We start from the raw sequence: 24,721 nt of genomic DNA on the forward strand, positions 1-24,721 counted from the left end.
CATGCTGTCCCACACAGAAACCCCAAGTTGTTCCTGCTCAAGTTGGCCCTGTCCAGAGACTGACTTCTGCTCCTCTGCTTCTGCCTCAAAGCCCTGGTCCTGGAAGCCCTTGCCCCTTCAAGCCTTGTGAGTTCATGGTCAGGTCCAGGTTGCACCTTCTCAAAGCAGAGGTGGGTGCAGACGTGGGGTGGGGTGAGGGAAGAAGGAGGCAGGAATCCTTGCTCCACGATGGGGAAGAAAGTCCCAGGCCGGACCAGAAGGGTCATCCCCAGAACTTGAGCCACACCCCAGCTGTCAGCTACCTGTGGTTGGAGATGGACCAGCCAGCCAGGAAGTAGGTAGTAGAGACAGCTTGTAGGAGAGTCTGGGGCGCTTTCTCCCTGCCCCCAGCCCCTCCAGGCTTCCTCCCAGAATCCCGACATCTATTTAGAAGACTTACAGATAGCGGACAGTCTCTGGCCCTCACACCGGGGGGACTCCTGCGTCTTCTTCGCTTCTGGGGTGCTTGGATGCCTGGGGCCTAGAAAGTGGCCCCCGCGTCCAAGACTCCACTGCCCCCCACCCCTGCCTCGCCTCGGCAGGCCCCTTGCTGGCCAGCAGCCCGGCCGGTTCATGCTCGCGGCACAGCTTCTTCTACCTTGTAACATTCCAAACACCCTTCCCTTCCCGGCCCCAACACGCGCAATCCCCATCCTCTCTCTTCCTCCCACTTCTCTGATTCAGCTGTCAAATGGTGACAGCAAAAAAGAAATGATTTACAATAGACACAGGGGGTGCGCACACGGGCGGGGTGGTGGGGAGGGTGCTGGCCTCGGCTGCTGGCCCGTGGCGGGAGGAGGGGTGGGACGAAGGCCAGGATGACCCTTTGGAGCTCGGGAGGCCTCCCAGTGCCTGTTGTTGCTTCTGGAAGTTGAGGGGGGGACCAGGCGCCGGGTCCTTTCTGAGCCCTTCCTGGGCCAGCTGGTCCTGGACCCTTCTTCACTCTGGGGAGTGGGTGGTTTCCCTGAAAGGAGGGGCTGGAGTAGTAGTCAGCCCTGGTACCCAGAACAGGCTGGAGGTGGGTGCAGGATAGCCTGGGAATCCCTGGTAAATCAGTGGGAAGTGACCTGAGGCTGGCTTCTGCCTCAACGGCTCCCCCAAACCCACCAGTATCTCCACAGATGGATCGTGGGGCCCTCGGGATCAAAGAAAGGGGCAGGAGGGGATCAGAAAGAGAGCCACCCCCGTGGGGCCAAGCTGTTGATTGTTATCAAGAACAGGAAGCTAGGATACCACAGGGGTGGGGAGGAGGAAGCAGGCAAAGCCTTCCCCCCACTGGTCCACCAGTGCCTCCAGGTTTCTACTAGGTTTCCAGGGTCTGAGCCCCATGGTGGGCCGTGAGCACACCCTCTAACCTCCCAAGGCTGGGCCCGGCAGCAGTTTGAGGAGCAGGAAGCTGAGCTCTTGGGTGAAGAGCAAGGAAGCTGGGGGCCAGGAGATGGGAGAGGTAGTTGGGGGTGGGGGTGGAGGCAATGGCATTAGGCAAGACCCTGAGGATCTCTCAGTTCCCTTTGGGTGTGTTTGGGGTTGGGGGGATATAGTCACTCCTTTCCTCCTGCCCCCTCTCTCCCTTCTGCTTAGAAATGCCTGGACATCCATGGGGGTGTGGGGCTAGAGCTCAGGAGGGGTGAGCGCACCACCCACGAGCCGCGGATGGGACAAGATGCCCTGCAGCAGCTCCTCCCCAGACTGGCCAGGCTGCTGGAATGGGGGAAGGCCCAGGGTTCCCTGGAAGTGACTCCTCCGCCCCCAGAACCTTCCTAATTCCTGGGGTGGAACAGCCCCAGACGGCGCTCGAGCCTTCATCTTTCCAGTAGCTGATTTGCCTTCCAGAGCTGGGATTTAGGTTCTGGCCACCCTGGACTCCAAAAAAAGCACGGCAACAGTTGAAAGCCAAAAAGACCCACGTGCAATGAATCTAAACTGTGGCCCACTAGCTGTGTGACCCTGGGTGAGTTACTGAATCTCCCTGAGGCTCAGTCTCCACATCAGGCTCCTCCCTTCCCAGGTGGAGGGTCCTGGCACCTCTCTGATCCATCAAATGGGGCTGGGCCTCTGAAGGGCTCAGGAGCTGTCAGCTGGAGAAGCCGGCCAGCGGAGGGGGCCGGGGGAGTATGTTCTAGAGGGAAGATCCATGTCCCCTCTCTCCCAGACCCTCTTCCTCCTGACTGCTCCTTTTCTCCAGCTAGTCTGCAGGGACAGAGCTGCCTGGGCACATGCCCCCCTCCTCTCGCCATTCCCCAATCCCAGGGCTGCCAGTCACCACTTGCTGTCCCCAGTGTCAGAAGCCCCTTGGAGGGGCAGCTGTGTCTGGAATTCCCAGAGGTTCTTGCTCCCTGGCAGCACCTGGGGAGCAGGCCGAGCTGCTGCAAGCTCCAGAGTCAAAGCCTGCCATCCTGTAAAACTCCCAAGGGGAGGATCTTGGGCCCGGGGCCTGCTGCTGGGGGCCAGGACTCTGGGGTCCTGCACACTCCACATGTCTTGCTCCCCTCCCTAGCCCTCTTCATTCCTCTCTCAAGCCCTAGGATCATAGGTCCTCCCCGACACCGCCCCCAAATCCTGGGCCAGCCTAGGCCTGCTTCTGCCCCAGTGTTACAGGCTCCTGCTTGCCCCTGGCTGTGTGGGGGAGACAGAGATGCAGTGAGCTAGGAGCTGGGAGGCCTCATCCCAGGAGAAGCAGGGAGGCACTGCAGGAGAGACGAGTGGGGCAGGCTATCGCTGTTAGGCGGTGTGGCAGTGATCTGGGCCCGCTGGTGTGAAGTCTGAAGCAAGAGGGAGACCCACCGGGCCTGTCCCGGGGCCCTGCCTCTGTGCTGGCCATCCGGAAGCTCATCCCCCGCCTGACCCACTTTCCCTGACACATTTTGGGGACCTGTTGGTGAAGGGGACTTTCCCATACCCCACGCCCCCGAAGGACCAGTGATTCCGGCCAGCTCAGCACCTGGGGAGCCAAGGCCGGCCTGCCTGAGATGCAGGAAAGAGCCCCATTCTTTGCCCGCTTGCTGGAACTCAGGTCCCTTGTAGGAGGCACGCTAGGACGGGAGAGAGTCCCTCCCTCTCTCCCAAGGCCAGAGCTGGTGAGATGGACATCTATTGTACGACATGGTCCTTTCTTCCAGGGACCTTCCTGTCCCTCTCCCCCTCCACAATGTCCCTGGACACCCCCATGTACACGCAGATGCCCACACATGCACATTCATCCAGATAGGTATGTGCACCCTCACGGCTCATGCACACACGCGTGCACACAGCGTGTCCTTCCACACACGTGCCCGTGCCGCCGGCGCACCCGTGCACACCGTCACCAATCCGCTGCCTCCAGCCCCTTGCTGCCTTCCCACAGCCTGGTCAGGGGAATCTAGGTCTGCCCCTCCCTGGTGACCTTCCCCAGGGCGTGGGAGGAAGAGTGGGAGACTTGGCTGTCCGGATCCATCCTACCCCTCTCTTGCCTGGTGATTGGCTTCCCCTGGTGTGGGGGTGCCCAAGGCCTAGCTGCAGGCCGTGGGAGCGGAGGGGGAGGACCGGAAGGGAACCATGTGGGGCAGCCGCGGGGAGAGACCGGGCTGGCTCACATTTGGGAATCAGGATGCCTAGACCTGTCTCTTGCCCTCCTCTGCCTCCTGGCTGGCTCTTTCCAGAAGGAATCAGTAAGGTGCTTTGAGACCTCAGGAGGACCCCGGGGGTTCTCTAGGGAGAGGATGTGGGTTTGTCTGTGGGAGTGGTTGCTGGGCAGGAGACACAGCACTTGTGGTACTTTTTTGCTGAATGGAGAGGGTTGGGCTGGGGAGGCTGCATCTTATGGGTCAGATCCTCTCTACCCCCTTTCTGGAGCCCCCCCTTCCATCAGCAAGGCTGGCAGGGGGCCTGGCAGATGTGCCTTCTATGGCCAGGTGCCTCCTCCTGGACTGTCCACAGAGTCCAGCTACGGAGTCTATGCTGTCCCCAGCAGGCTCCTGTTTTGTGGGGCCTCTCAGGCAGGGTTTGAGATCCGCCCCCCTTACCTACAACCGTGTCTTGCCACAGCTCTTCAACTAGATTCTGAATTAGGATGTTTCCACCCCACTTCTCCCCTGTTGCTGCTGCTGACTGAGACTCTGCTAGAAAGAGCAGAGTGAGGTGCCCCAGGTGAGGTGGGATGGGGGAGGGGAGCAGGGGAGGATGTTTCCCCCACCTCTTGGCCAGACGGGGACGGGGACCTTGTTCTTTTGTATCAGCTTCCCCAGTTGCTCTCTGCATGCCCCCCCGCCCCGCTCCCCTTTGAAAGAACACATGCGTGCATGTACACACACACACACACACACACACACACACGCACGCACATGCACACGCAGCCTGGAAAATCTGATGAGTCTGCAGTGCTCAGTTTCCAGGCCCCTGTCCAGAGGCCGGGTGGGTGGCTCTGAGGTTTGGGGCTGGGTGGAGTGGGGGAAGGGCAGGGAGCAGCCCCTGGCTCTGAACTGAGCTGGAGCGAGGCTGAGCGGGTTTCTATGCAGGCCTGTCCTCCCTGCTGGGGCTGGCCCCTGAGAGCCTGGCTCCCAGGAAGGGGTCCTGGTGTTCAGTTTCTATACCTGCCTGTTGTCTGCTTATTCCTTCTCCCCACTTCCTGAGTTAGTGCCTGAGTCCTGGGCTTCTTTCCCGGGGCCCAGAGCCATTTCTTCCTTCTGGTCTCCCTCCCCTCCCCGCCTCTCCCCGCCCCTCCCCACCGTCAGCTGTCATGGGGTGGGGACACCTGGATGCAGTTCCAGGTGAGCAGCAGGCTTTAGGCTGGGGTGAAGCAGCCTTGCTTCTAGGCCAAGCCTCAGGGAAGCTCCCCTGGGCCTTCACCTGCCTGCAGCCTAGTGGCGGCTGGGGGGGATGGGTGGGCACCCACTGATCTAGGGAGGAGGTGGGGGAGAGAAAGCAGATATCCTAGAGATTCAAGTAGCTCTTCAGAGAGTTCCAAGCAGAGAGGACCCCAATTTGGGGGTGAGGAGCAGGGTTTGCCTTCTGGGGCTGGGCTCTTCCCCTCTCTGGAGATCAGCTCCCTCATCTGGGCAGTGAGGGAGTGGGAACAGATTGGTCGCCAAGGGCCAGGTGCACTCTTCTAGATCTATAATGTCTGTGACTCAAGGCCCTTAGAACATGCCCCTGTGCCTCTGTCCACAAGGGCATGACGCCACACGGGTGCACAGAAGCGGACACACACTCCCAGCTGGGCCATCCACTCCACAGGGACACACATCCATGTGGTGTCACTAGGACCCCCTCCCCTGACTGAACACAAACAGCCTATCTGCCACGTGTTGATAGTCAACAGAGCCACACTCTTCTGGGGTCAGGGAGTGGGGAGCCAGCTGCCTTTGCTCTGTGTGTCCACTGGCAAGGCCATCTCTTGTCTTGGTCTTTCCCAAGTCCTCCCTGGAAAGTCAAGTGCTGGAGGAGGGGTGGAGGCAGGGGGGAGGCAGAGGGAGAGGTGGGCTTATCTGCAGCCTGACAGGGGAGTCCCCTTCTACCTTCTGGGCCCTGGGGTCTTTCTCCCCTCACGGAATCTTGCCAAGGCTGGGCGGGGTGAGCGGTTAGGGTCCGGGTTGAGAGGCAGCCCCGTGCTCTTTGGCTGTCTGCTGCCTGCCATCTGCCTGGAACTCGGCCTTCCCACCCTTGCCTGCCTGCCCGTCCACCCGCCAGCCAGCCAGTCAGCCAGCGGGGCAAGGGGAGGGTTGGGGGGACTGGCTCCTCCCCTGCTGCTTCTTAACTTTCCTTTACAGACATCGGGATGAGGCCCTCAATCCTGTTTGCTGCCTTCCTCTGGCTCTGGGGTTTCTTGGCCAAGGTACGGTGGGCACTGGGGGCAGGTGGGCACTGGGGGCAGGTGGGCGGGTGGGGCCCTGTCCTTGGGGGCCTGTCCAGGCTCCCACCCCTCTGCGGGGGCCCCACAGCTGGTCTGCATTAAGCAGAGCAGGGGCTGCTCCTTCCCAGCCACTGCTCAGAGCACAGCAAGAACAAATTGCTTCTGCCTGCCCGGGGCTGGCTCCCGGGCCTTAGGTGTGTCTAGCGGTGATGTCCTTTTGGCCCTGTCTGGGGGAGGGCCAGACAAGCATAGCCTTCCCTCTGATCCGGGCCCTGGCCCCCAGTGGCTTTCCCGGAGGCGTAGACCCCAGAGCCCTCTGCCCATCTCCTCTCCCCTCCTCCCTTCCTTCTTACAGGGAGATGAATGTCACACCCTGGCAGGGAGCCCGGACGGAGAGAGTGGAGGTAGGTGTCTTCAGTAGGGAAGGGAGGTCTGGGAGGTAGGGAGTGGGGGTGCAGGCTTAGTTTCTCCGTGCCAGACTTGGCCTCTGCTCTGGCCCCCTTTTTTTTTTGCCTTCCCTCCTTCTTTAGAGGAGAAAGGGCATTGGGAGACTCTGAATGCACCTCCTTCCTCCAGGACCACCTCTGAAAGTGAACGTCAGCAGCCAGGGGAAGCCTACTAGCCTCTTTCTGAGCTGGGCAGCCCCGGGGCCAGACAAGTTGAGCCATGCCCTCCGCCTCACCCACCTGAGTACCCTGGGCTCTCCAGAAGGGCAGCCGCTCCAGGCCCACACCGACGCGTCCAGCTTTGAGTTCCGGGACCTGGTGCCAGGAAGTCGCTACCTGCTGGAAGTGACTGCCCTGCGAGCCTGCGGACAGAATGCCACAGTCACCCTCACTGCCCGCACCGGTGTGTGGTCTGCAGGCTAGGGGGGCCGGGAGTGGGCAGGCATCACTCGCGGTCCAAGCAGCTGTCCTGGAGGATTGACCAGGGACAGGGTAGCCAAGGAGGGCAACTTCTCTGAGGACTATGCCTGCTACGGTGACCCTTGTAGAAGCACTAGAAGCACATGGGTGATGCCCCTTTGACCCTGAACTTGGTGCTTCTCTCTCCCTCTGACACAGCCCCATTGACTGTCTACAACCTACAGCTCCACAGCCCTGGGAGCCCATCCAGCCTCGAGGCCTCATGGGGGGCTGCCCCTGGGGAGCAGGATGGCTACCAACTTCTCCTCTACCACCTAGAATCCCAGACATTAGCGCATAATATCTCCATGCGACCGGGCACCTTGTCCTACAATTTTAGCAACCTCCTACCAGGTAGCGAATATGTTCTGGAGGTTACCACCTGGGCTGGCAACCTCCAGGCAAAGACCAGCGTCCACCAGTGGACAGGTAAGGCAGGCACTTGGCAAGGCCCAGGTGGCAGCCAGTCTGGGAGTGGTGGGGGGTGTCCAGAGCCTCACAGGCAACCCTGTCCCCACATAGCTGGTTGGCGGCAGGATCCGACTCCAGGGCTCTTTGTAAGCCTGGCTTTGCTCTCTCCATCCTTCTTCCAGCCCCCGTGTCTCCTCCTGAGCTGGTGCTGCGGACCCTGAGCACCAGTGCCCTGCAAGCCTCCTGGAACAGATCTGAGGGGGCTGCCTGGCTCCACCTGGTGCTCACGGACCTCCTGGGTGGCACCAACCTGACCGTGGTAGTCAGACGCAGGGTCTCCAATCACACCTTCCTTCACCTCTCTCCCGGCACCCCCTACAAGCTAACGCTCAGGGCTGTTGCCGGGCCCCAGTGGGTGGCGGGGCCCAATGCCACCGAGTGGACCTGTGAGTGCTTGGGGGGGTTCCGGGGAACACAGCAGAGGCTCCTCAGCTCTTCTCTGACTGAGTGGGTGGGATACAAAGGGTGGAGGGGAGTGCCTTTGGAATCCTGCGGGGAAGGGGTGAGGCTTGGAGGGAGCGCCCCCCCGCTGGCCGGGGGTGGGGGGGGATGGCCTCTGAAGAGATGAAGGTGGTGCAATAGTTATCATCACTTGCAGCCTTCACGGGCCAGCCATGGTGATGTGCACTTGCTGTGGATCATCTCATTTAGTCCTCAAACCAACGGAGCCCTGTCAACCCCCCCGCCCCGGGTAGGGTAGAGGGAGTTGAGGTGCAGAGAGAAGGGGCCCAAGGTCAAGCAGCTGGTGAGCGGCCACGCCAGTCTGCGCCTGGGCTGGGTGCCCGTGGAGCCCACGTGGACGTCGCCACGTTTTTGCTCCGAGATGCCCCGTCTCGCGGTGGTTAAGAGTGGAGGGATCGTTCCACTGGGTGGGTTCCAAATTTCACTGGTGCCTCACACTGGCTGGGGGCCTCTGGACCCATTACTTAGCATCTCTGTGTTTCCATTTCTGCTTCTTTAGAGGGGGATGGTGGTAAGAGGGCCCTATCGTGGCAGCGTTGCGGGGAGTGCTCGTGAGGCGGTGCGTGTGGGGCGCTTAGACCCCTGCTGGCATCCACACACTTGGTCAGTTGAGGTGTTCTTTCTGTGACTGTTGTTCGAGGCCAGATCCCAGAATTCACTGGGAATGGCAAAGGGCAGCCACCTGCCTCTGGGCGAGACACAGCCTAGAGCAAACGGGAAGAAGCTGGCACGAGGAGGGGAGGATGTTTCTCATCCACCGGTTAGGTTGTTCTGCACACATTTGCTCCTCGTCCCCATAGATCCCTCTGCCCCTCTGGACCTGGTGCTCATTCCCCTGCCCTCCGTGCTCTGGGCAAGCTGGAAGGCTGGGCCTGGTGCCCGCGAGGGCTACCTGCTCAGGCTAAGCGGGCAGGTGGAGAAGAACACCACTCGGGGCCCTGGAGCCCTCAACGCCACATTCCCGGGGCCCCTGCCCGCTGGACACTACACTCTGGAGCTGAGGGCTCTGGCTGGGCCCTACGGCGCCTGGGCCCGGGCCAGTGCCTGGCTGGATGGTGAGTCTGGGCTGGTGGGGAACGGGCTGGGGTCCTGCCCAGGGGCACCTGCATGGAGAAGCAGCTGGGTCCTCACTCCCCAGAAACTGCATCCTCTGCAGATTCTACCGCCCAGCCCAGACGAAGCAATGGTACCAACCTGCAGCTGGATGGGCTGGCGGCCACCAGGGATCCCAGGAGGCAGGCACTGCTCTACACTGAGGGAGCCCCAGACCTCCTCAGAAACATCTCCGTGCCACCTGCCACCACCCGGGGCACGACCTGGAGCCTCACAGACCATACCAGTGAGTGCCGGCCACTGTGTCCCCTGGCCCTGGGGTGAGGCCTTGCCTTGGGGAGGGACATCTGGGTAGAGGGAGGCTCAGGAGAGCTGGGAGCAGACACTATTTGGTCCCCTGACCAAACTGCCCCTCTCTTCAGAGCCCTTGGCGCCACAGTCCCTGGAGGTCACCAGCAGGGGCAGCCCCTCTGACCTGGCCATGGGTTGGGCCCCCAGTACCAGGGCAGCAAGAAGGCTCCAGGGTCACCTGGCATCAGGAGGGCAGCCAGAAGTCACGGGGCAGTCTTGTCCCTGGGGACCGGATAGTTCCAGATAGTTCCTGACTCTGAGGGCTCTAATGCCCGGCTCCTGCTACACTGTATCAGTGTGGACCTGGACAGGGAACCTCAGCTCCAGCATTGTGAGGCCGCGTGCCTGCCCCCGTTGAGTTCCCAGGTAGCCTCTAGGAGGCCGGCCCAGGACAATGGGGGTGGGGGCCCAGCTTCCTTTACTGTCTGCTCTTCTGTGTGCACGTTCTGGATTTGGAGGGTCACGTGCCCATCCAACAGGGGCCTTTGGTGAATCTGTTTGCGAGCATCTTCCACCTCCTACCATCGGGTCAGCCATCCATCCCTCTATCCATCTATTCAACAAATATTTAGTGAGTGCTTCCCATGTTTTAGGTATGGGGCGAGATGCTGAGGCTAAAAACCACGAACAAGACAGTCTAGAAAGGAAGACTGACAGTAAACAGAGGATTATATGTAGATATATACACACATGCACATATATAATATATACTATTTTATATATCAAATTATAAATGTAAATGCGTGATAGGAATGTGCATAATGTATTTCAAACCACATGCAACTGTGTTCTTATAGGTTAAAATTGATGACTATCAGGAATTTTATGTGGTATGTGGTTCAGTCTAATCTTTTAGGGCTCACAAGAGGGAAACTGGCTTAGGGAGTCAGGGAAAGCTTCCTGGAGGAGGAGGACAGTGAGCTGAGAGGGCTGCAGTCGGAGTCGGACAGACAAGGGCTTTCTGGAGAGGCTAAACATGCACCAAGGCCCTTAGGAGGTTGGAGGAGAGGGAGAGAGAATGAGCTTGTGGGAACTGAATGTCAGCAGGTGAGCTGACCAGGGTCCTAAGGGGTTAAAGAGGTGGGTGCTGAGTCTTGTGGGGACCCTGTGAACAAGACATCACACCCTCAAGAAGCTGACAGTGTGGGGAGGTGGGGGCGCAGACATCAGGGCAGAGACCCATGTTTTTCAAGTGGTTTTCTTTTTTCTTCTTTTTAAGACTGATTTATTTGTATGAGAGAGGTGGGAGGGGCGGAAGGGGAGAGGGAGAGAGAACCTCAAGCAGACTTCCTGCTCAGCATGGAGCCCGACATAGGGCTCGATCTCACAACCCTGAGATCATGACCTGAGCCAAAATCAAGAGTCAGAAGCTTAACCAGCTGAGCACCCAGGTGCCTCTCAGGTGATTTCCTTGGGAAAGAAAAGTGAGTGTGCTTGGAGTCCCATGGAAGCTGGATTTGTAGGCTGGCAGTGTTTGGGGCTCTTGTGGAGACCCAGAAAAAGGGTGCAGGTAGTGGGAAAGGGGAGGCGGGGGACAATGTCAGGGGATTTGGGTCATTCCAAATCTGTTTCTTCCTTGACCTTGCAGTCCCTGCTCCTCCTGCCAACCTGAGCCTGGGCCTTGCCTCCCAGCCTCCTGCCCTGACTGCCTCCTGGAGCCCCCCACCCGGGGACAGGGATGGCTTCCAGCTGTGGCTTTACCGCTTGAGCCCCCTGACTCTGGAAAGCAAGGAGACTCTGGCTCCGGAGGCTCAGAACTTCTCCTGGGCCCAGCTGCCCCCAGGCACTGAGTTCCTGGTTCAGCTGGCCACCCTGCGGGGTCCAGATGAGAGCAGCAGAGCCAACGCCACGGGCTGGACGCGTGAGTGCCGCCCGCACACCACTTCCTTCCTGGCCACCCTTGCTGGCTGGATTCCCTGGGGACTACGTGTTCTCCTCCATGTCTTTGTCATCTGTGGGCAGGCAGCTGGGGTGATGGTGGTTGTTCCCTGACCTCTAGACACCAGGAGGTCCCACGTCCCTAACTGGGAACCCCTGGGACCTCCTAGAAGGTGGGCAGAACCCAGGGATCTGCTCTTGTGCGGCGGCCGGGGCATGCCACTCTCCAGGCTCTCGCGTGGTCAGTACGGGGGTAGGGGGCAGTGGGGACCCAGCCAGGACCCAGCCCCAAGCCCACCCTGGGCTGGGAGTGTCTGATAGCAACAGCAGTGGCTCAGGTTCACCGGGCCCTTTGCTAAGTGTTCTCCCTGTGTTCTCTCATTTCCTCCTCATGACGACCAGCCTAGCAGGTGGATGCTATGGTTCTGTCCATTTCACAGATGAGAGACTTGAGGCACAGATAAGCCAAGTCACTTGTCCTGGGTTCCTCAGCCCTAAGTGGGGAGTTGGGATTCCATTTCCAGCACTGTGACCCAGGGTCTGTGCTCCTTGCCACATCCTAACCTCCAGAGGTGGGGGGAGGGTGCCGGCGCTGGAAAGGGTCAAGCGAGGGACATGCTGTGCATCACGCAGCAGGGTTCTCCCCTTTGCCCCTGAACCCTCCAGAGCCACAGAGCTGGGTTTGGAAGCTCCCTCTCACACTGGCCTGGGTCCTCCTGCCTTTTCTGCTTCCCGCATTCTTGCTGGAGCCCTTCCCCCACCCTCAGCATCAGCCTTCTCCAGTGTGGTGACTCCCCCACCCCCTGCCCTGCCCTCCTGATTCCTCCCGGGGACTATGTGACCTCAGACAGGCCTGAGAAGAAGCTGGAAAGAGCTCTGGCCTGGGAGGCAGGAGAACTGGGTGCTTGCTATGGCTCAGTCCCCAGAGCAAACCTTGTTCCTCACCGAGCCTCAGTTTCCCCCAGTTGCAAAGGAGGTGTTGACTAGGTGACTGGGCCAGGCTTATGTGACTTTAGGGCTTGGGCTCCCGCTGAGGGTGAAGGGGCACTACTTGGGCCCCTAGACATTGCCTGTCCTTGAGAACCTGCCCAGTCACGTGGAGGTCTTTGAAAGCTGCTTGGGTACAGGGGCTGGAGCTGGGAAAAGGCACTGGATTTAATTCCGGTGCTGCCCAGTCCAGCCCTGCCTCCAGGAGGGGTGCTTTGGTAGGGAGAGGGATTAATTCGCTCATGCACTACTGGGCGAGCTTGTGCACAGCTCTCCGGGACGAGCCATGAGCCCAGAGCCCTGATGTGGTGCTGCTTCTGTTGGGGAGAATCCTGGGCTCACTTGACCACGCTGAGCTGCTGTTTCCTGACTGGAAAGGATGGAGGGACACCCAAGGGAGGAGGGAGCCAGAGATTTGGTTTGTATTCTTCTGCATTCATTTGCCAGGGCTGCACAAAGCACCCCAGGCTGGGGGCTTGGGTAGCAGAAATGTATTGTCTCTCAGTTCTGGAGGCAGGAAGTCTGAGACCAAAGCGTTGGCAAGATCGGTTTCTTCTGAGGGCTTTGAGGGAAGGATCGATGCCAGACCTCTCTCCTTGGCTTGCAGGCAGCCATCTTCTCTCCCTGTGTCTTGACATGGTCTCCCCTCTGTGCGTGGGTGTGTCTGAGTTTCCTCTTCTCACGAGGACATGGGTCATGTTGGATGAAGGTTCCATTCTCATGACCTCATTTTACTTAATGACCTCTTTGAAGATCTTATCCCCCAAAAAAAGTCAGATTCTGAGGTCCTGGGGGTTAGGACCTCAACATGAATTTTGGGGGGGTGTAGTTTGGCCTATAACACCTCTCTTCTCTTCAAGCTTCCTGTATCTTGCTTTCCCCACAGCCCCCCTCGCCCCTCCTCTGGTAAATGTGACCCCTGAAGGTCCCACCCAGCTCCGGGCATCCTGGGCCCATGCTCCAGGGGCACGAGATGGCTACCAGGTGACTCTGTACCAGGCAGGGGCCCAGGCAGGCACCCGCACCGTGGGAGCTGAGGTGGACAGCACCAGCTTCTCAGCTCTGACTCCGGGCACTCAGTACGAGGTGGAGATCGTCTCGAAGGCTGGGCCCCTCCACACGGCAGCAGCCAATGCTTCCGGCTGGACCTGTGAGTGGGGGCTGGAGAGGTGGGCAGGGCTGCCTCTGAGACCCCCGGATCCTTTTCTCGACAGTACCTTAGCCCCCTTGCTAGTTCCATTTCCCAAACTCCACACCCGAGGGCCCCGCCTGGGGTCAGCGCGCCTGTAGCCTCGTGTGTTGGGCCCTCAGCAGCCTGGTTCACCCGCTCTCCTTCCCTCCACAGCCCCGCTCACGCCCAGTGAGCTGCTGGTGTCCATGCAGGCGGGCAGCGCCGTCATCAACCTGGCCTGGGCCAGCGGCCCCCTGGGGCACGGGGTGTGCCATGCCCGACTCTCAGAGGCTGGGCACCTCTCCTGGGAGCGGCCCCTGGGGCTCGGCCAGGCTCACCTCATTCTAAGGGACCTCATGCCGGGACGCAATCTGTCCCTGTCAGTGCTGTGCCGGGCGGGGCCGCTGCGGGCATCCACTCACCCCGTGGTGCTGCCTGTCGGTATGTTGGTGCTGTCGGGGTAGAATGAAGGGGCCCTGAGCGCAGGCTCCAATTCAGGCTGTGGCACTGCCCCTTCTATTCAGAGCCACCTGCTGTTCCCAGGTGGGTGCTTCCCCACCCCTGCCCCAGGGATATGCTTTCTATGCTTCTCCCAACGGGCAGTGATGTCCAGAGGAGAAGTTTCTCCATGTGGCCAGGGCCCCTTTCTGTGGACATAAATGCCCAGTCCCTTTGTACCTGCTGGTTTTGAGAGCAGCTGACCCAGATGCCAGCCTCTTGGGGTGTCCCGATGCCCACACAACATAGATGCCTTGATTCCTGCAGAGCCTGGCCCTGTGGAGGACGTGCAGTGTCAGCCCGAGGCCACTCGCCTGGCCCTGAACTGGATGGTGCCCTTGGGGGACGTAGACATCTGTCTGGTGGTGGCAGAGCAACTGGCTGCCGGAGGGGGTGCTCACCTCATCTTCCAGGCCAATACCTCGGGGGACGCTCTCCTCTTGCCCAACCTGGTGCCTGCCACCTCCTATCGCCTCAGCCTCACCGTGCTGGGCAGGAACGGTCTGTGGAGTCGTGTGGTCACCCTGGTGTGTGCCACTTCTGCGGAGGGTGAGCCCTTCCCGTGGCCTGGGGAGGCCCCTCTGCTCTCCTAGCCCACCTCGAGCATTGCCCACAGGGGTTCTCACTGCCCTGGCTCTCCCTGCTGGGGGCTCTCCCTGTTCCCCAGCCCCCAAGCCTTTCTTTGGCCCTGGCCCACATACCATATGCTCTTGAGCCTCCTGTCCAGCACCCTGGCCCATCAGACACCAGTTGCCAGGCATTGTCAGAGGTGCTGGGGATATGACTGCATGACCCCTGCCCTTGGCCCCTGGCACCTAGTTAGGACCTCAGTCTTCCCCTCGCCATCCCCAGGCTGGCACCCCCCGGACTTAGCTGCAGCCCCCCAGCTAGAGCCGGAGGCAGAGATGGGAGTGATGATCACACAGGGCATGTTTGGCAAGGACGATGGGCAGATTCAGTGGTACGGCATCATTGCTACCACCGACATGTCACGTGAGTCCTGGGCCGGAGATGGCGGGGAGACCCTGGTGACTGCCTAGCATGGGCCGGGCGAGGGGGCTCCAGACACCGGACTGGTAAGGGGCAATGTCTGAGGCTGGCGTGAGAGCTGGAGCAGGGAGGGGGACCCGGACCATTCTTGAAGATAGGGCTGATGTCGTACTGTGCATGGTGGGAATATGCTAGAGAAATGGGGTAGCTGCTTTGTGGCAGGGAGAGCCGCTTCAGCCCCACTGCTGACTCTGCCCCTTTCCTGCTCCTCTGCAGTGGTTCGGCCTCCCCAGGAAGCCATCAACCACACGTGGTATGACCACTACTATGGAGGACATGACTCCTACCTGGCCATCCTGCTTCCCAACCCCTTCTACCCGGGGCCCTGGGCTGTGCCGAGATCCTGGATGGTGCCTATGGGTACAGAAGACTGTGGCCAGACCCAGGAGATATGTAATGGGCAGCTCAAGCCAGGTTCCCAGTATCGGTGAGGGCTAAGACTGAAGGTGGGGGGAGCCCGTTTTATAAGTGAGTTCCACTTATGGGTGGTTTGCACATTTTCTCCACAAAAGATCTGGACTGACTTACAAAGAGAAAGCATTTCCTGGTCCATAAGGGTCCATTGAGTTATTTTGACTGGGCTTCCTGGTAGGCGAGGCAAAAAAGGGAACACCCGTCTGTTACATGGTTCTTTTTTTCAGAAAATAAAAAAGGGGGGCGGGGAATGGATTCTGCTTCAGCTTGCCAAGGATATGTAGGTACCTATTTCTGAGGCTTCTTGCTGTCAGACTAGGGCAGGGAAGATGGAAGAGAGGTTAGGGGTGGCTTGTTCTAGAGTTACAGGCAGCATGATACATCGCCTCTTAGCAGGTGAGGAGGGCTCTCACTCTTTTTTTTTTTTTTTAAAGATTTTTATTTATTTATTTGAGAGCGAAAATGAGAGAGAGAGAGCACATGAGGGGGGGAGGGTCAGAGGGAGAAGCAGACTCCCCGCCGAGCAGGGAGCCCGAGGCGGGACTCGATCCCGGGACCCCAGGATCATGACCTGAGCCGAAGGCAGTCGCTCAACCAACTGAGCCACCCAGGCGCCCGGGCTCTCACTTTTTGAGCGTCTATTGCTCATGACTCCGTTTCCTGGAAAGGCTTTGCCCTCTTTGCCCCTCCCCAACAGAAGGTCCTGTTTCTCTGCCCCAGGTTCAGTGTTGTGGCTTTTACCAGATATAGCCCTCCCGAGACCATTATCTCCTTCTCGGCCTTCTCAGGTAGGATGGGCACCTGGCTAGGGTTCCAGCTGGGCCCCGGGTGGGAGGGGAAGAGGGCGGGGATCCCCCCCCTCTGAGGCTCACCCCCAATCAGCAGCAGGAGGGATTGAGCTTAGACTCCAGGGAGAGGAGAGCTGGGAGACCCAGAGCCAGGGATACAGGTGCTCCTGGCACCAGACTTGGCCTAGGTGGGCTGAGGGGGTGAGTAGGAGAGGAGAGACAGAGACACACCATTAATGAAATGCTGTGTCACTCCCCACAATCACACTACCTTCCTGTACTGACCTTCTCTGTGCTGCTCCTCCCAGACCATCGAGGTTCTAGAGCAGTCCAACAGTCTAGAACTGTCCAGTAGAAACATAAAGCAAGCCCCAAGTGTGAGCCATATATGCCGCTTAATATTCCTCAGTAGCTACATGAGACAGGTAAAAATAAACAGGTGAAACAAATTTTTGTAATATTGTATTTAAACTAAGATATTAAAAATATCATATCCACATGGGATCAATTTAAAAATTATTAATGAGATATTTTACATTCTTTTTTTATTACTAAGTCTTTGAAATCCTATGTGTATTTTATACTTAGAGCAAATCTTAATTTGGAGCAGCCATATTTCAAGCACTCGGCAGCTCCAAGTGGCTAGTAGCTACCATGCTGGACAGTGCAGCCCTAGAAGGTCTAGGAAGCCAGGTCCTCACCTCTTCTTTTTCTCTGAGGGTGCCAGGGAGGGGAGTAGAGTCTCTGGGGCATGCTCAGATGCCAGGGGCAGGGAGAGTTGCCTGTCGGGCGTTCTGGGTCTCCATGTAGGGTGGTCCCGCCAGCAGCCATCTCTGGCCTTGGGTTGGGATTTGGGACTTCCGGAGGTGGGTTGTCGACGTGCCCTCCATCCAGAGGGTTTCAAGTCCAGGAGAGGTTGGCATGTCACTGCAGGGGGACAAGGGTGACTGTATTTCACCCTTCCTTTGCCCTTCCTAGAGCCCCGGGTCAGCATCTCCGGGGCGGTCATGCCCCTCCCAGCAGCGGTGGGCATCACGGGGGGCTGTGTCCTCACCGTCTGTGCCATGCTGGGCCTGCTGTGCTGGAGGAGGGTGAAGGGGCAGAGGTGAGTGTGAGGGCAGGCTGGGGCCAGCGTGGCTGTGGGAGGAGTGGCATCTTCACCAAGAAGCTCCCCACACCCCTGCCCCGTTGGGCTCGCTCCCAAGTGCCTCTTCATCCTTTGCAGGGCAGAGAAGAATCGGTTTTCCCAAGAGCTGACAGCTTACAACCTGCGGTGAGGGCAGCTTCCCGCCTCTCCTCGTGACACGCTGGGCAGTGTGGGTCTGCCTGGCACGGGCCACGGTGGCACTGCCCCCAGCCTCCCTGGCAACCTGCCCCTCCGGGACCGCATCCATCCCCGGTCACCTCACACCTTTGTCACCCCTTCACAACGGTGTCCGACCCCAGAGCTCTCTGGCTCCTCTCTGCCCATTCAGCCTCCTCCTTCCAATTCACCTTCTCCAGTGCTGCCCTTATCCCTGATACACCTCTGGATGGAATGGGGCCGAATGTTTTTCTTTCTCTCGGGATGTTAGGTCTGTCACTCTATGCTCTGTCCCTCCTGTGCTCCCTGACATTGACTTCACCTGGAACTGACATCGGGGAGCACCGGCTGTGCACAGACGCCCTCCTCAGCACCAGGGCCGGGGTCTGAAAGACTCGCGGGTGCCTTCCCGGGTCGAGGCTGACCGCCCGCCCTCCTCCCGTCCCCTTGTCTGTCTCTGCACTGGGGGTTGGCAGCCCCCGCCATGCATTAGCCCGCACTCGAAATGCATCCTGGCTCAGCTCCGGGGAGGTGGGGCCCAGGTCTGTCTGTCCACATGCTCCCTCGTGACCCGGGAAGCTCTTTTCCCACTGCCCGCTGAGCTCAGGGCAGGCTCTGCCGTGGGCCCACCCCCTCCCTCTCCCACCAGGCGGACCCACCGGCCCATCCCGATTCAAAGCTTCCGGCAAAGCTATGAGGCCAAGAGTGCACACGCTCACCAGGCTTTCTTTCAGGAGTTCGAGGTAAGGCCTCTACCGCCCTCGGGCTCAGAGCAGAGAGGACCGGGCCCTCTAGCTCAGGCTGGACCTGCCCTGGCGCCCGGGGTGGGAGCTCCCAGCTGTGCACACCCAACCCCCATCCCTTTCCTGGGGTGGGGTGAGATGGGTCCTCTTCAGCAGCAATCCCAATCTCTGCAGGAGTTGAAGGAGGTGGGCAAGGAGCAGCCCAGACTGGAGGCAGAGCACCCTGCCAATGCCACCAAGAACCGTTACCCACACGTGCTACCCTGTGAGTGCCGGCAGCAGGGCCGTGGGCGTGGGCAGGGGGCTGCGTGTCCGCCGGGCACCGGATGCTCAGTTTTTCCCCTCTGCAGATGACCACTCCCGGGTCAGGCTGACCCAGCTGGAGGGAGAACCCCACTCCGACTACATCAATGCCAACTTCATCCCAGTAAGGGCCACCTGCGGGGCTGTCTGGCGGGGGGGAGTCTGCTTGGGAGACGGGCCCTTGTGCAGGACACACTGTCCTACCCTAGCTCTAGCAGTTGTCCTCGAAGATCACCAGCTTGTGTTCCTCCAGGTCAGTCCGGCAGGTATTTGTTGAGGGCCTACAGTGTGCCAGGCACTGTGCTGGGCCTGCAGGAGGCAGAGCTGGCTACCTGCATTCTTGCCTTTGAAGGAGCACACCGTGTGTGCGTGCACACGCGTGCATTGCATGAGTGTGTCACATCTACCGCTCAGTGTGACAAGTGAGGTATTAAGGGAACAAGCATGGTACTCAGAGCACATGGAAGAAAGACAAATTAAGTCTACCTGAGGAATCAAGAAAGGCTTCCTGGAGGAGGGGACATGTACTCGCTTGAAGGATGAGTAGAATTCTGATAAAAATGAAAGAGAAGAAGGGCATTCTGGCTGACAAGAACAGCCAGAGAAGAGCTGGGTGGGAGCGTACAGGCGGTGTGTGGGGCTGGGGTTGCCTGGTAGTGGCAGATGAGACAGGAAAGGCAGATTGGGTCTGGATGAAGGAGGGGCTTGATTGTTAAGCTAAGGGCTTTGGATTTTACTCAGAGGGCAGTAGGGAGCCATGGAAGACTTTTGAGCATGGAAGAAACATGGAGTTTGGTTTAAGAGAGGGGTTGGTGAAGAGGTTGGACTGGGGACACTACTTCTGGCACGTGAGGACCTTGTTATTTTCATGCAGGTTTTTCTGGCCTCTTCAAGGTTGCACTAGGGTAGTGTTGGCCGTGTCTCTGAAGCCGCCCCTCCTGGTTTGAATTCCTGGTGCACACATGTGTTCATGTGTTTGCACATGAGTAGGCACAATATCCTCACTCCTGGAGACCACACATGGGACATTTACTGCTGTGTGCTTGGTGGGGCCTGGGGGACCAAGGAGTCATCGAGTAAGACATTCCTGTCTTCCACCCCCACAGGGCTACACCGACCCGCAGGAATTTATTGCCACCCAGGGGCCTCTCAAGAAAACTCTGGAGGACTTCTGGCGGCTTGTGTGGGAGCAACAAGTTCATATCATTGTCATGCTGACTGTGGGCATGGAGAACGGGAGGGTGAGCATGCCCTGTAGTTTCCCAGAATGGACACCAGGTGGCACACGTTCTCCTTACAGGAATGGCCCCCTTGCTGTCTTAGTCTTAGGTCTGGGAAGGTGGATCAGGCAGGAGTGAGGCCAGTCAGGCCTGGAGGTTGGTGGGGGTCCCCAGGGCCACCCAGAAGGAGAAGGCAGGAGGAGGGACCAGGTACTTAAGCTCCCAGGTTGACTCCGTTTCCTCTGACTTCTGCTGTTTCTGCAGCTCCACTTGCTCTTGCTCTAGGCAGACAGCCGCAAAGGGGTTAGGAGAAAGAATGGGGTATGGATGGCCCCAGGGTGGGCATCAAAGATAGGGCATTCTGCATCCTTTCTTTCAACAAGCCCGGTGGACGTGTCCTCTGTGCGCTGCTCAGTGCAGGGCCCTGGGACAGAGACAACACCTGCTGGGTTTGTCCTCCAGCTGGTGCAGCGAGGCAAGGCCAGGCAGCCCTAAATAAAGCCACCTGGTTTTGCAAAGGAGCCCAGCAGCTGCCCTGAAGTCCTAAGGGTCATATGAGAGGTGTGGGGGGTGATGGTGCCGGAGGCCAGCCAGAGGAGAGAGGCTTCTGGATGAGGTAGCCGTGGAGCTGGGTTGGTACAGAGAGCAGAATTTCAGCAGGGTGGCAGAGACCAGAAAGATGGGTGGGAAGGGTTGTCTGGATAAACCAGTGCGTGGCAGTGATGGGGCTGGGCCCACAGCCACCCCCTCTGCTCTGACCCTCTGGCCCTAGGTGCTGTGTGAGCATTACTGGCCGGCAAACCCTACCCCCATCACCCACGGTCACATCATGGTCCACCTGCTGGCTGAGGAGCCCGAGGATGAGTGGACCAAGCGGGAGTTCCAGCTGCAGCATGTGCGTGCCCCAGGGGACAGGGCGGGGTGGGCACTTGGGCGGAGACTCTGAGAAGGTTGATTCACCTCTGGGTCCCCTGGCCTGCGTCCTTCTGAGAATTCTAAGTGCTCAGCCACTGTCCAGGGAAGTTGGTTAGGGAGGGGCCAGGAAGGCAAAGGGAGGTTAAAGTTTTCTCCAAAGCTGCACAGTGTGTCAAAGGTAGAGCAGGGTGAAGCAACGGTTTCTGCCCTGCCCTCGGCTCAGGGCTTCCCGCTTCACCCCACACCCCTGGTGCCCATCTGCCTTGCCCGGCTGTGACAAGGGCAGACCGGGGCAGGAAGCCCAGGGACCGGCATCACCCCTCTGCCTGGGCACCCCCTAGAGGCCGAGACTACCCAGGAGGGTGGGGAAGGCAGGGGGAAGCATCGGATTTGGGGGGAAGGCATAGCCGCCACCCTGCTGAGGGGGCAGGCATCAGCCTCCCTGCCCTCAGGGATCTGGTGAGGAAAGCCGAGGGCTGAGCAGAGGGACCCCAGCGTTAAGTCCCTGCTCCCGTCCCTTGTCAGATTGCCCAGCAACAGCAGCGGAGGGTGAAGCAGCTGCAGTTCACCACCTGGCCCGACCACAGCGTCCCGGAGGCCCCCGGCTCCCTGCTCACCTTCGCGGAACTGGTACGGGAGCAGGCGAGGGCCACCCAGGGCACCGGACCCATCCTGGTGCACTGCAGGTGAGGGCAGGTGGGCCGGGGGGCGGGGGGCGGGAGGGCTCGGGGCCTTGGGCAGAGGCGGGGCTGCCTCTCCGCCCACTCAGCCCCAGGGCTGTCCCCACAGTGCGGGTGTGGGCCGCACGGGCACCTTCGTGGCCCTGTTGAGGCTGCTGCAGCAGCTGGAGGAGGAGCAGACCGTGGACGTGTTCAATGCTGTGTATGTGCTGCGGCTGTACCGGCCCCTCATGATCCAGACCCCGGTGAGGGCTCCGCAGGCTGGGCCGGGCGGCCAGGGACCTGAAGGAGTGGGCGGGACGTGGGTGGCCGTGGGGCCAGGAAAAGGAATCTCGGGGACACACAGGGGATCTGGGGGGGAGGGGCTCGAACATGTCGTCATCCTCTCCGGGCTTCTGTCTCCCTTTCTGTCAGAGGGGAGGTGGGACAGGCCCCTGCCAGCTTTGACACTGTGTGGCAGCGTGGGCAAGGTTCCCAAGCATCCCGCCCTCCTCGCCCCATCCCTGTCTTGCTGGTTGGAGCCTGGGAAATCTCCCTGCTGGGCCACTGACGCGCCCTCCTCCTGCCAGAGCCAGTACATCTTCCTGCATAGCTGCCTCCTGAACAAGATTCTGGAAGGGCCCTCTGACACTTTTGAGTGAGTCGCAGGTCCCCTGGGGCCCTTGTGGGGTGGGGGCACAGGTCCCTGTGCCCTCCCACCAACAGGCCCCTGATCCTGTCCATGGGCAGAGCTGAGAAGACTAGAAGCAGGAGCTGGGGAACCCCGAGTGCCTTCTCCCCTCTCCGCCCCTCCCCCAGGTCCCAGCCCATCTCGGTGACGAACTTTGCACAGGCCTGCGCCAAGAGGGCGGCCAACGCCAACGCTGGCTTCTTGAAGGAGTACAAGGTGTGTTTCACACCAGGGGGGTGACAACTCGGGGGGCTGTCCCTGCCCAACAGGCACTTCTGTGGGCTCTGTCCAGCTGAGCCTCCTGACGCCCTTCTCCACCCCCGCAGCTCCTGCTCCGGGCCATCAAGGACGTGGCTGACTCTTCAGCGCCCCCTCCTGGCTACGAGCAGGACAGCATGGTCTCCTGTGAGTGCCCATGGTCCGGGTGGGTGGGGCCCCGACACTGGGCCTGGGTGGAGGGCTTCTGGCGGCCTCACCCTCCCCATCTTCCCTCAGACGACTGTTCTCAAGTGCGGTTTTCTCCGGGGGAGGACAGCCCCCCTAAGGAGATGCTCGAAGCCTGGCTCTTCCCGGTGAGATGGTGCCCTATCACTTGCTCTCTGGGATCGTTTGTCCTTCTCAGGCTGGAGCTGGGGTTTCTGGGGGGGCCCTGCAGCTTCGATGGGCAGGCGGCACCCTCAGTCCCTGGGAGCCAACCACCTGTGCTCTGCAGGGCGGGCCTTCTGGCCATGACCACGTTGTGCTGACTGGCCCTGCAGGGCCCGAGGAGCTCTGGGAGCTGGTGTGGGAGCATGGGGCCCACGTGCTGGTCTCCCTGTGCCCGCCCGACACCTGGGAGAAGGTGAGGGGGGCAGAGAGACAGGGCGGGGGGAACCTCAGGTGTTGGGGCAGGGCTGGGAGAGCTTGTGGTGTGGCCTGTGACCAGGGTGTGGGCAGAGAGCTTGGGAAGCCGCCTGAGCAGCCCTGACTTGGTCCCGGTCACAGGAGTTCTGGCCAACGGAGACGCAGCCTATTGTCACGGACATGGTGACGGTGCACTGGGTGGCCAAGAGCAGCGTGGCAGGCTGGCCCTGTACCCTCCTGAGGGTCACACATGTAGGTGTCGGGGCCACAGGCTGTGGGGTGGTGGGCTGCGTGCTGGTTTCCCTTGCTTCTCCCTGGCACTGGTGCTGATGGCTTTGCCCCCAGGAGAAGAGCAGGAAGGAGAGAGAGGTGCAGAGACTGCTGTCCCCATGCTGGGAGCCAGGGCATGAGCTCCCGGCCACCACCTTGCTACCCTTCTTGGCTGCCGTGGGCCGGTGCTGCTCTCGGGACAAGACAAAGCCAGGCACACTGCTCAGCCACTCCAGGTGCTGCTGGACAAAGAAAGGGTGGGGAGTGGGTGCCCGGACCCCCTCACTGCCTCTGCCGCAGGCCCTCACATCTCACCGAGCCCTCCTTGGGTCATGGGTCAAAAGGACACAGTCTCCCAGTGCTCCCATCTCCTTACTCTGCCCTGATATCTCTGGGGAATATGACATCTTTTAGGAATTTACCCTTTCCTGGCTCGGGCCCCAGCTGCTGGGCCCACCAGGTGCCCAGTGTCCCTTCCCAGTCCCCAGGCCCAGGTTGGGTTTCCCCATATACCTGGATACCCCAGCCTTCTCCGCCCCTCCACCCCCCACCCCGGTACCCCGTCCAACTGGAGGGTCAATTGCAGCAGGTGTGTGGCCCAGCTGGGCACCTTCCTGGCCATGGACCAGCTGCTGCAGCAGGCGGGGGCCGAGTGCACCGTGGACATCTTTAATGTGGCCTTGCAGCAGTCACAGGCCTGCGGCCTCATGACCCCAACGCTGGTGAGAGGCCATCAGGGCTCAGTTGTGGGAAGGGGCAAGGGGGCGGAGAAGGTTCTAGGAGCCACCTTTAGGCAGCACTATTTGGGCAGCCACTAGGTGGTGCTGGGGACCACGATGCTCCTGCATGGAACCCTAAGGGTTGAGAGACACAAGGGAGCCTTTCTGCAGATACGGGCAGGCAGGGTGAAGTTCCTTACCCCACGTGTGCCCCCAGGAGCAGTACATACATCTCTACACCTGTCTGAACAGCGCGCTCACGGATGGGCTGCCTTGAGTCAGCAGTGGTCACTGTGCTTGTGCAGGAGCAGAAGAGGTCTGGGCCCTGCTGGGCAGTGACAATGAGCCTCAGCAAGCCCGCTGGGGCCTGGCTTCCCTGGGAGGGCAGCCTGCACACTGGCCTTGTGTTGGGAAGGGGCAGAGTTGAGGAATAAAGAATGTGGTCAAGCCTGAGATTGAGTGTGTTCTGTCCGTCCACCCTCCAAGGAGGAAAGAAATGGCCTCAAAGACTGGCACCAGTCTTTGGTGGGGCCCAATTCAAGGGCCTGGTGGGCAACCCTGAGCAGGGGTGGGGTCTGGCTGAAGGGGCTGACCAATGGCCTGCCTGCTGACAGCTTTTCCTGGGGAGCAGCCCCTGATGCCCCATCTCCCAGTTTTCCAGGGGCCTTAGACTTTGGTCTCTAGGGTTTTGGGGTGCCCCAGATTCAGAGCCCCAGTTACTCAGGGTTCTCCTGCCAGGAGGAGAAACAGAAAACAGTGTGGGGTTGAAGACCCAGGAGAAGCAGTCCATCCCATGCCTTGGGACTGAACTGCACACCACGTTACATGATATGGCCTCACGAGCTCCTGTCTGACTCCCTGATTAGACTGCACGATTTTGGATGGCAAGGTGCCTGGGGCTCGACAGCAGTTGCCCCTGGTGGAGGGCCCTGGGGTGGGGGCCAGGGCCCAGAGAGAGCCCGGGCCAATCAGAGCGGGAGGCCCTGAGATGCAGTTAGATCCCCAAATGGAAGAGGAGACAGAACTCTCACTGGCCAACCTGAGTTCCTGGTAAAGTACAAGGTGCCAGGGGTCAGAGAGGGCCTTTCTCAGGCCTGGCTAGAGAAGGGGAACAGAGGTAGGGCTCTCTGCTCCATCCGGAGCCTTCCCAGGATGAGGTTA

At 59.9% G+C, this 24,721-nt stretch overlaps 1 protein-coding gene across 11 annotated transcripts; it reads left to right on the plus strand.

Moving 5' to 3' along the window:
- The first annotated feature begins 99 nt into the window (after nt 1-99).
- On the plus strand, nt 100-24,004 carry LOC112811123 (receptor-type tyrosine-protein phosphatase V-like). 11 transcript variants are annotated; one of them, XM_073884612.1, is made up of 34 exons: nt 100-170; nt 4,063-4,164; nt 5,784-5,848; nt 6,222-6,270; nt 6,443-6,715; nt 6,931-7,200; nt 7,365-7,628; nt 8,505-8,759; nt 8,861-9,043; nt 10,697-10,969; nt 12,860-13,123; nt 13,319-13,585; nt 13,910-14,191; nt 14,495-14,635; nt 14,909-15,119; nt 15,827-15,894; nt 16,873-16,999; nt 17,120-17,167; nt 17,847-17,940; nt 18,115-18,205; nt 18,291-18,367; nt 19,350-19,484; nt 20,236-20,358; nt 20,904-21,064; nt 21,168-21,303; nt 21,628-21,695; nt 21,788-21,944; nt 22,055-22,133; nt 22,224-22,300; nt 22,441-22,569; nt 22,713-22,823; nt 22,917-23,077; nt 23,428-23,563; nt 23,778-24,004. In XM_073884612.1, exons 3-34 carry the CDS (start codon nt 5,792-5,794, stop codon nt 23,835-23,837), a joined length of 4,827 nt encoding a protein of 1,608 aa, XP_073740713.1. In that variant the 5' UTR covers nt 100-170; nt 4,063-4,164; nt 5,784-5,791; the 3' UTR covers nt 23,838-24,004. The 11 variants fall into 11 exon arrangements, with proteins under 11 accessions (XP_073740713.1, XP_073740712.1, XP_073740714.1 ...); XM_073884611.1 differs by lacking the exon at nt 100-170 and adding an exon at nt 1,876-1,990; XM_073884609.1 differs by lacking the exon at nt 100-170 and adding an exon at nt 3,578-3,691.
- The last annotated feature ends 717 nt before the right edge of the window (nt 24,005-24,721 follow it).

This window comes from Callorhinus ursinus, unplaced genomic scaffold, assembly GCF_003265705.2.
Source record: "Callorhinus ursinus isolate GAN/ISIS: 27379988/994484 unplaced genomic scaffold, GSC_fseal_2.0 scaffold57, whole genome shotgun sequence".
Lineage (NCBI taxonomy): Eukaryota > Metazoa > Chordata > Mammalia > Carnivora > Otariidae > Callorhinus > Callorhinus ursinus.

What these genes read in the sequence shown, in the direction of transcription:
- LOC112811123 (XM_073884607.1), top strand. Translation starts at nt 3,626, where the DNA reads ATGCCTAGACCTGTCTCTTGCCCTCCTCTGCCTCCTGGCTGGCTCTTT. An exon ending in TGGGCATGGAGAACGGGAGG is followed by an intron (nt 19,485 to 20,235) that starts GTGAGCATGCCC and finishes CTCTGGCCCTAG; the next exon opens with GTGCTGTGTGAGCATTACTG. An exon ending in GCTTCTTGAAGGAGTACAAG is followed by an intron (nt 21,945 to 22,054) that starts GTGTGTTTCACA and finishes CCACCCCCGCAG; the next exon opens with CTCCTGCTCCGGGCCATCAA.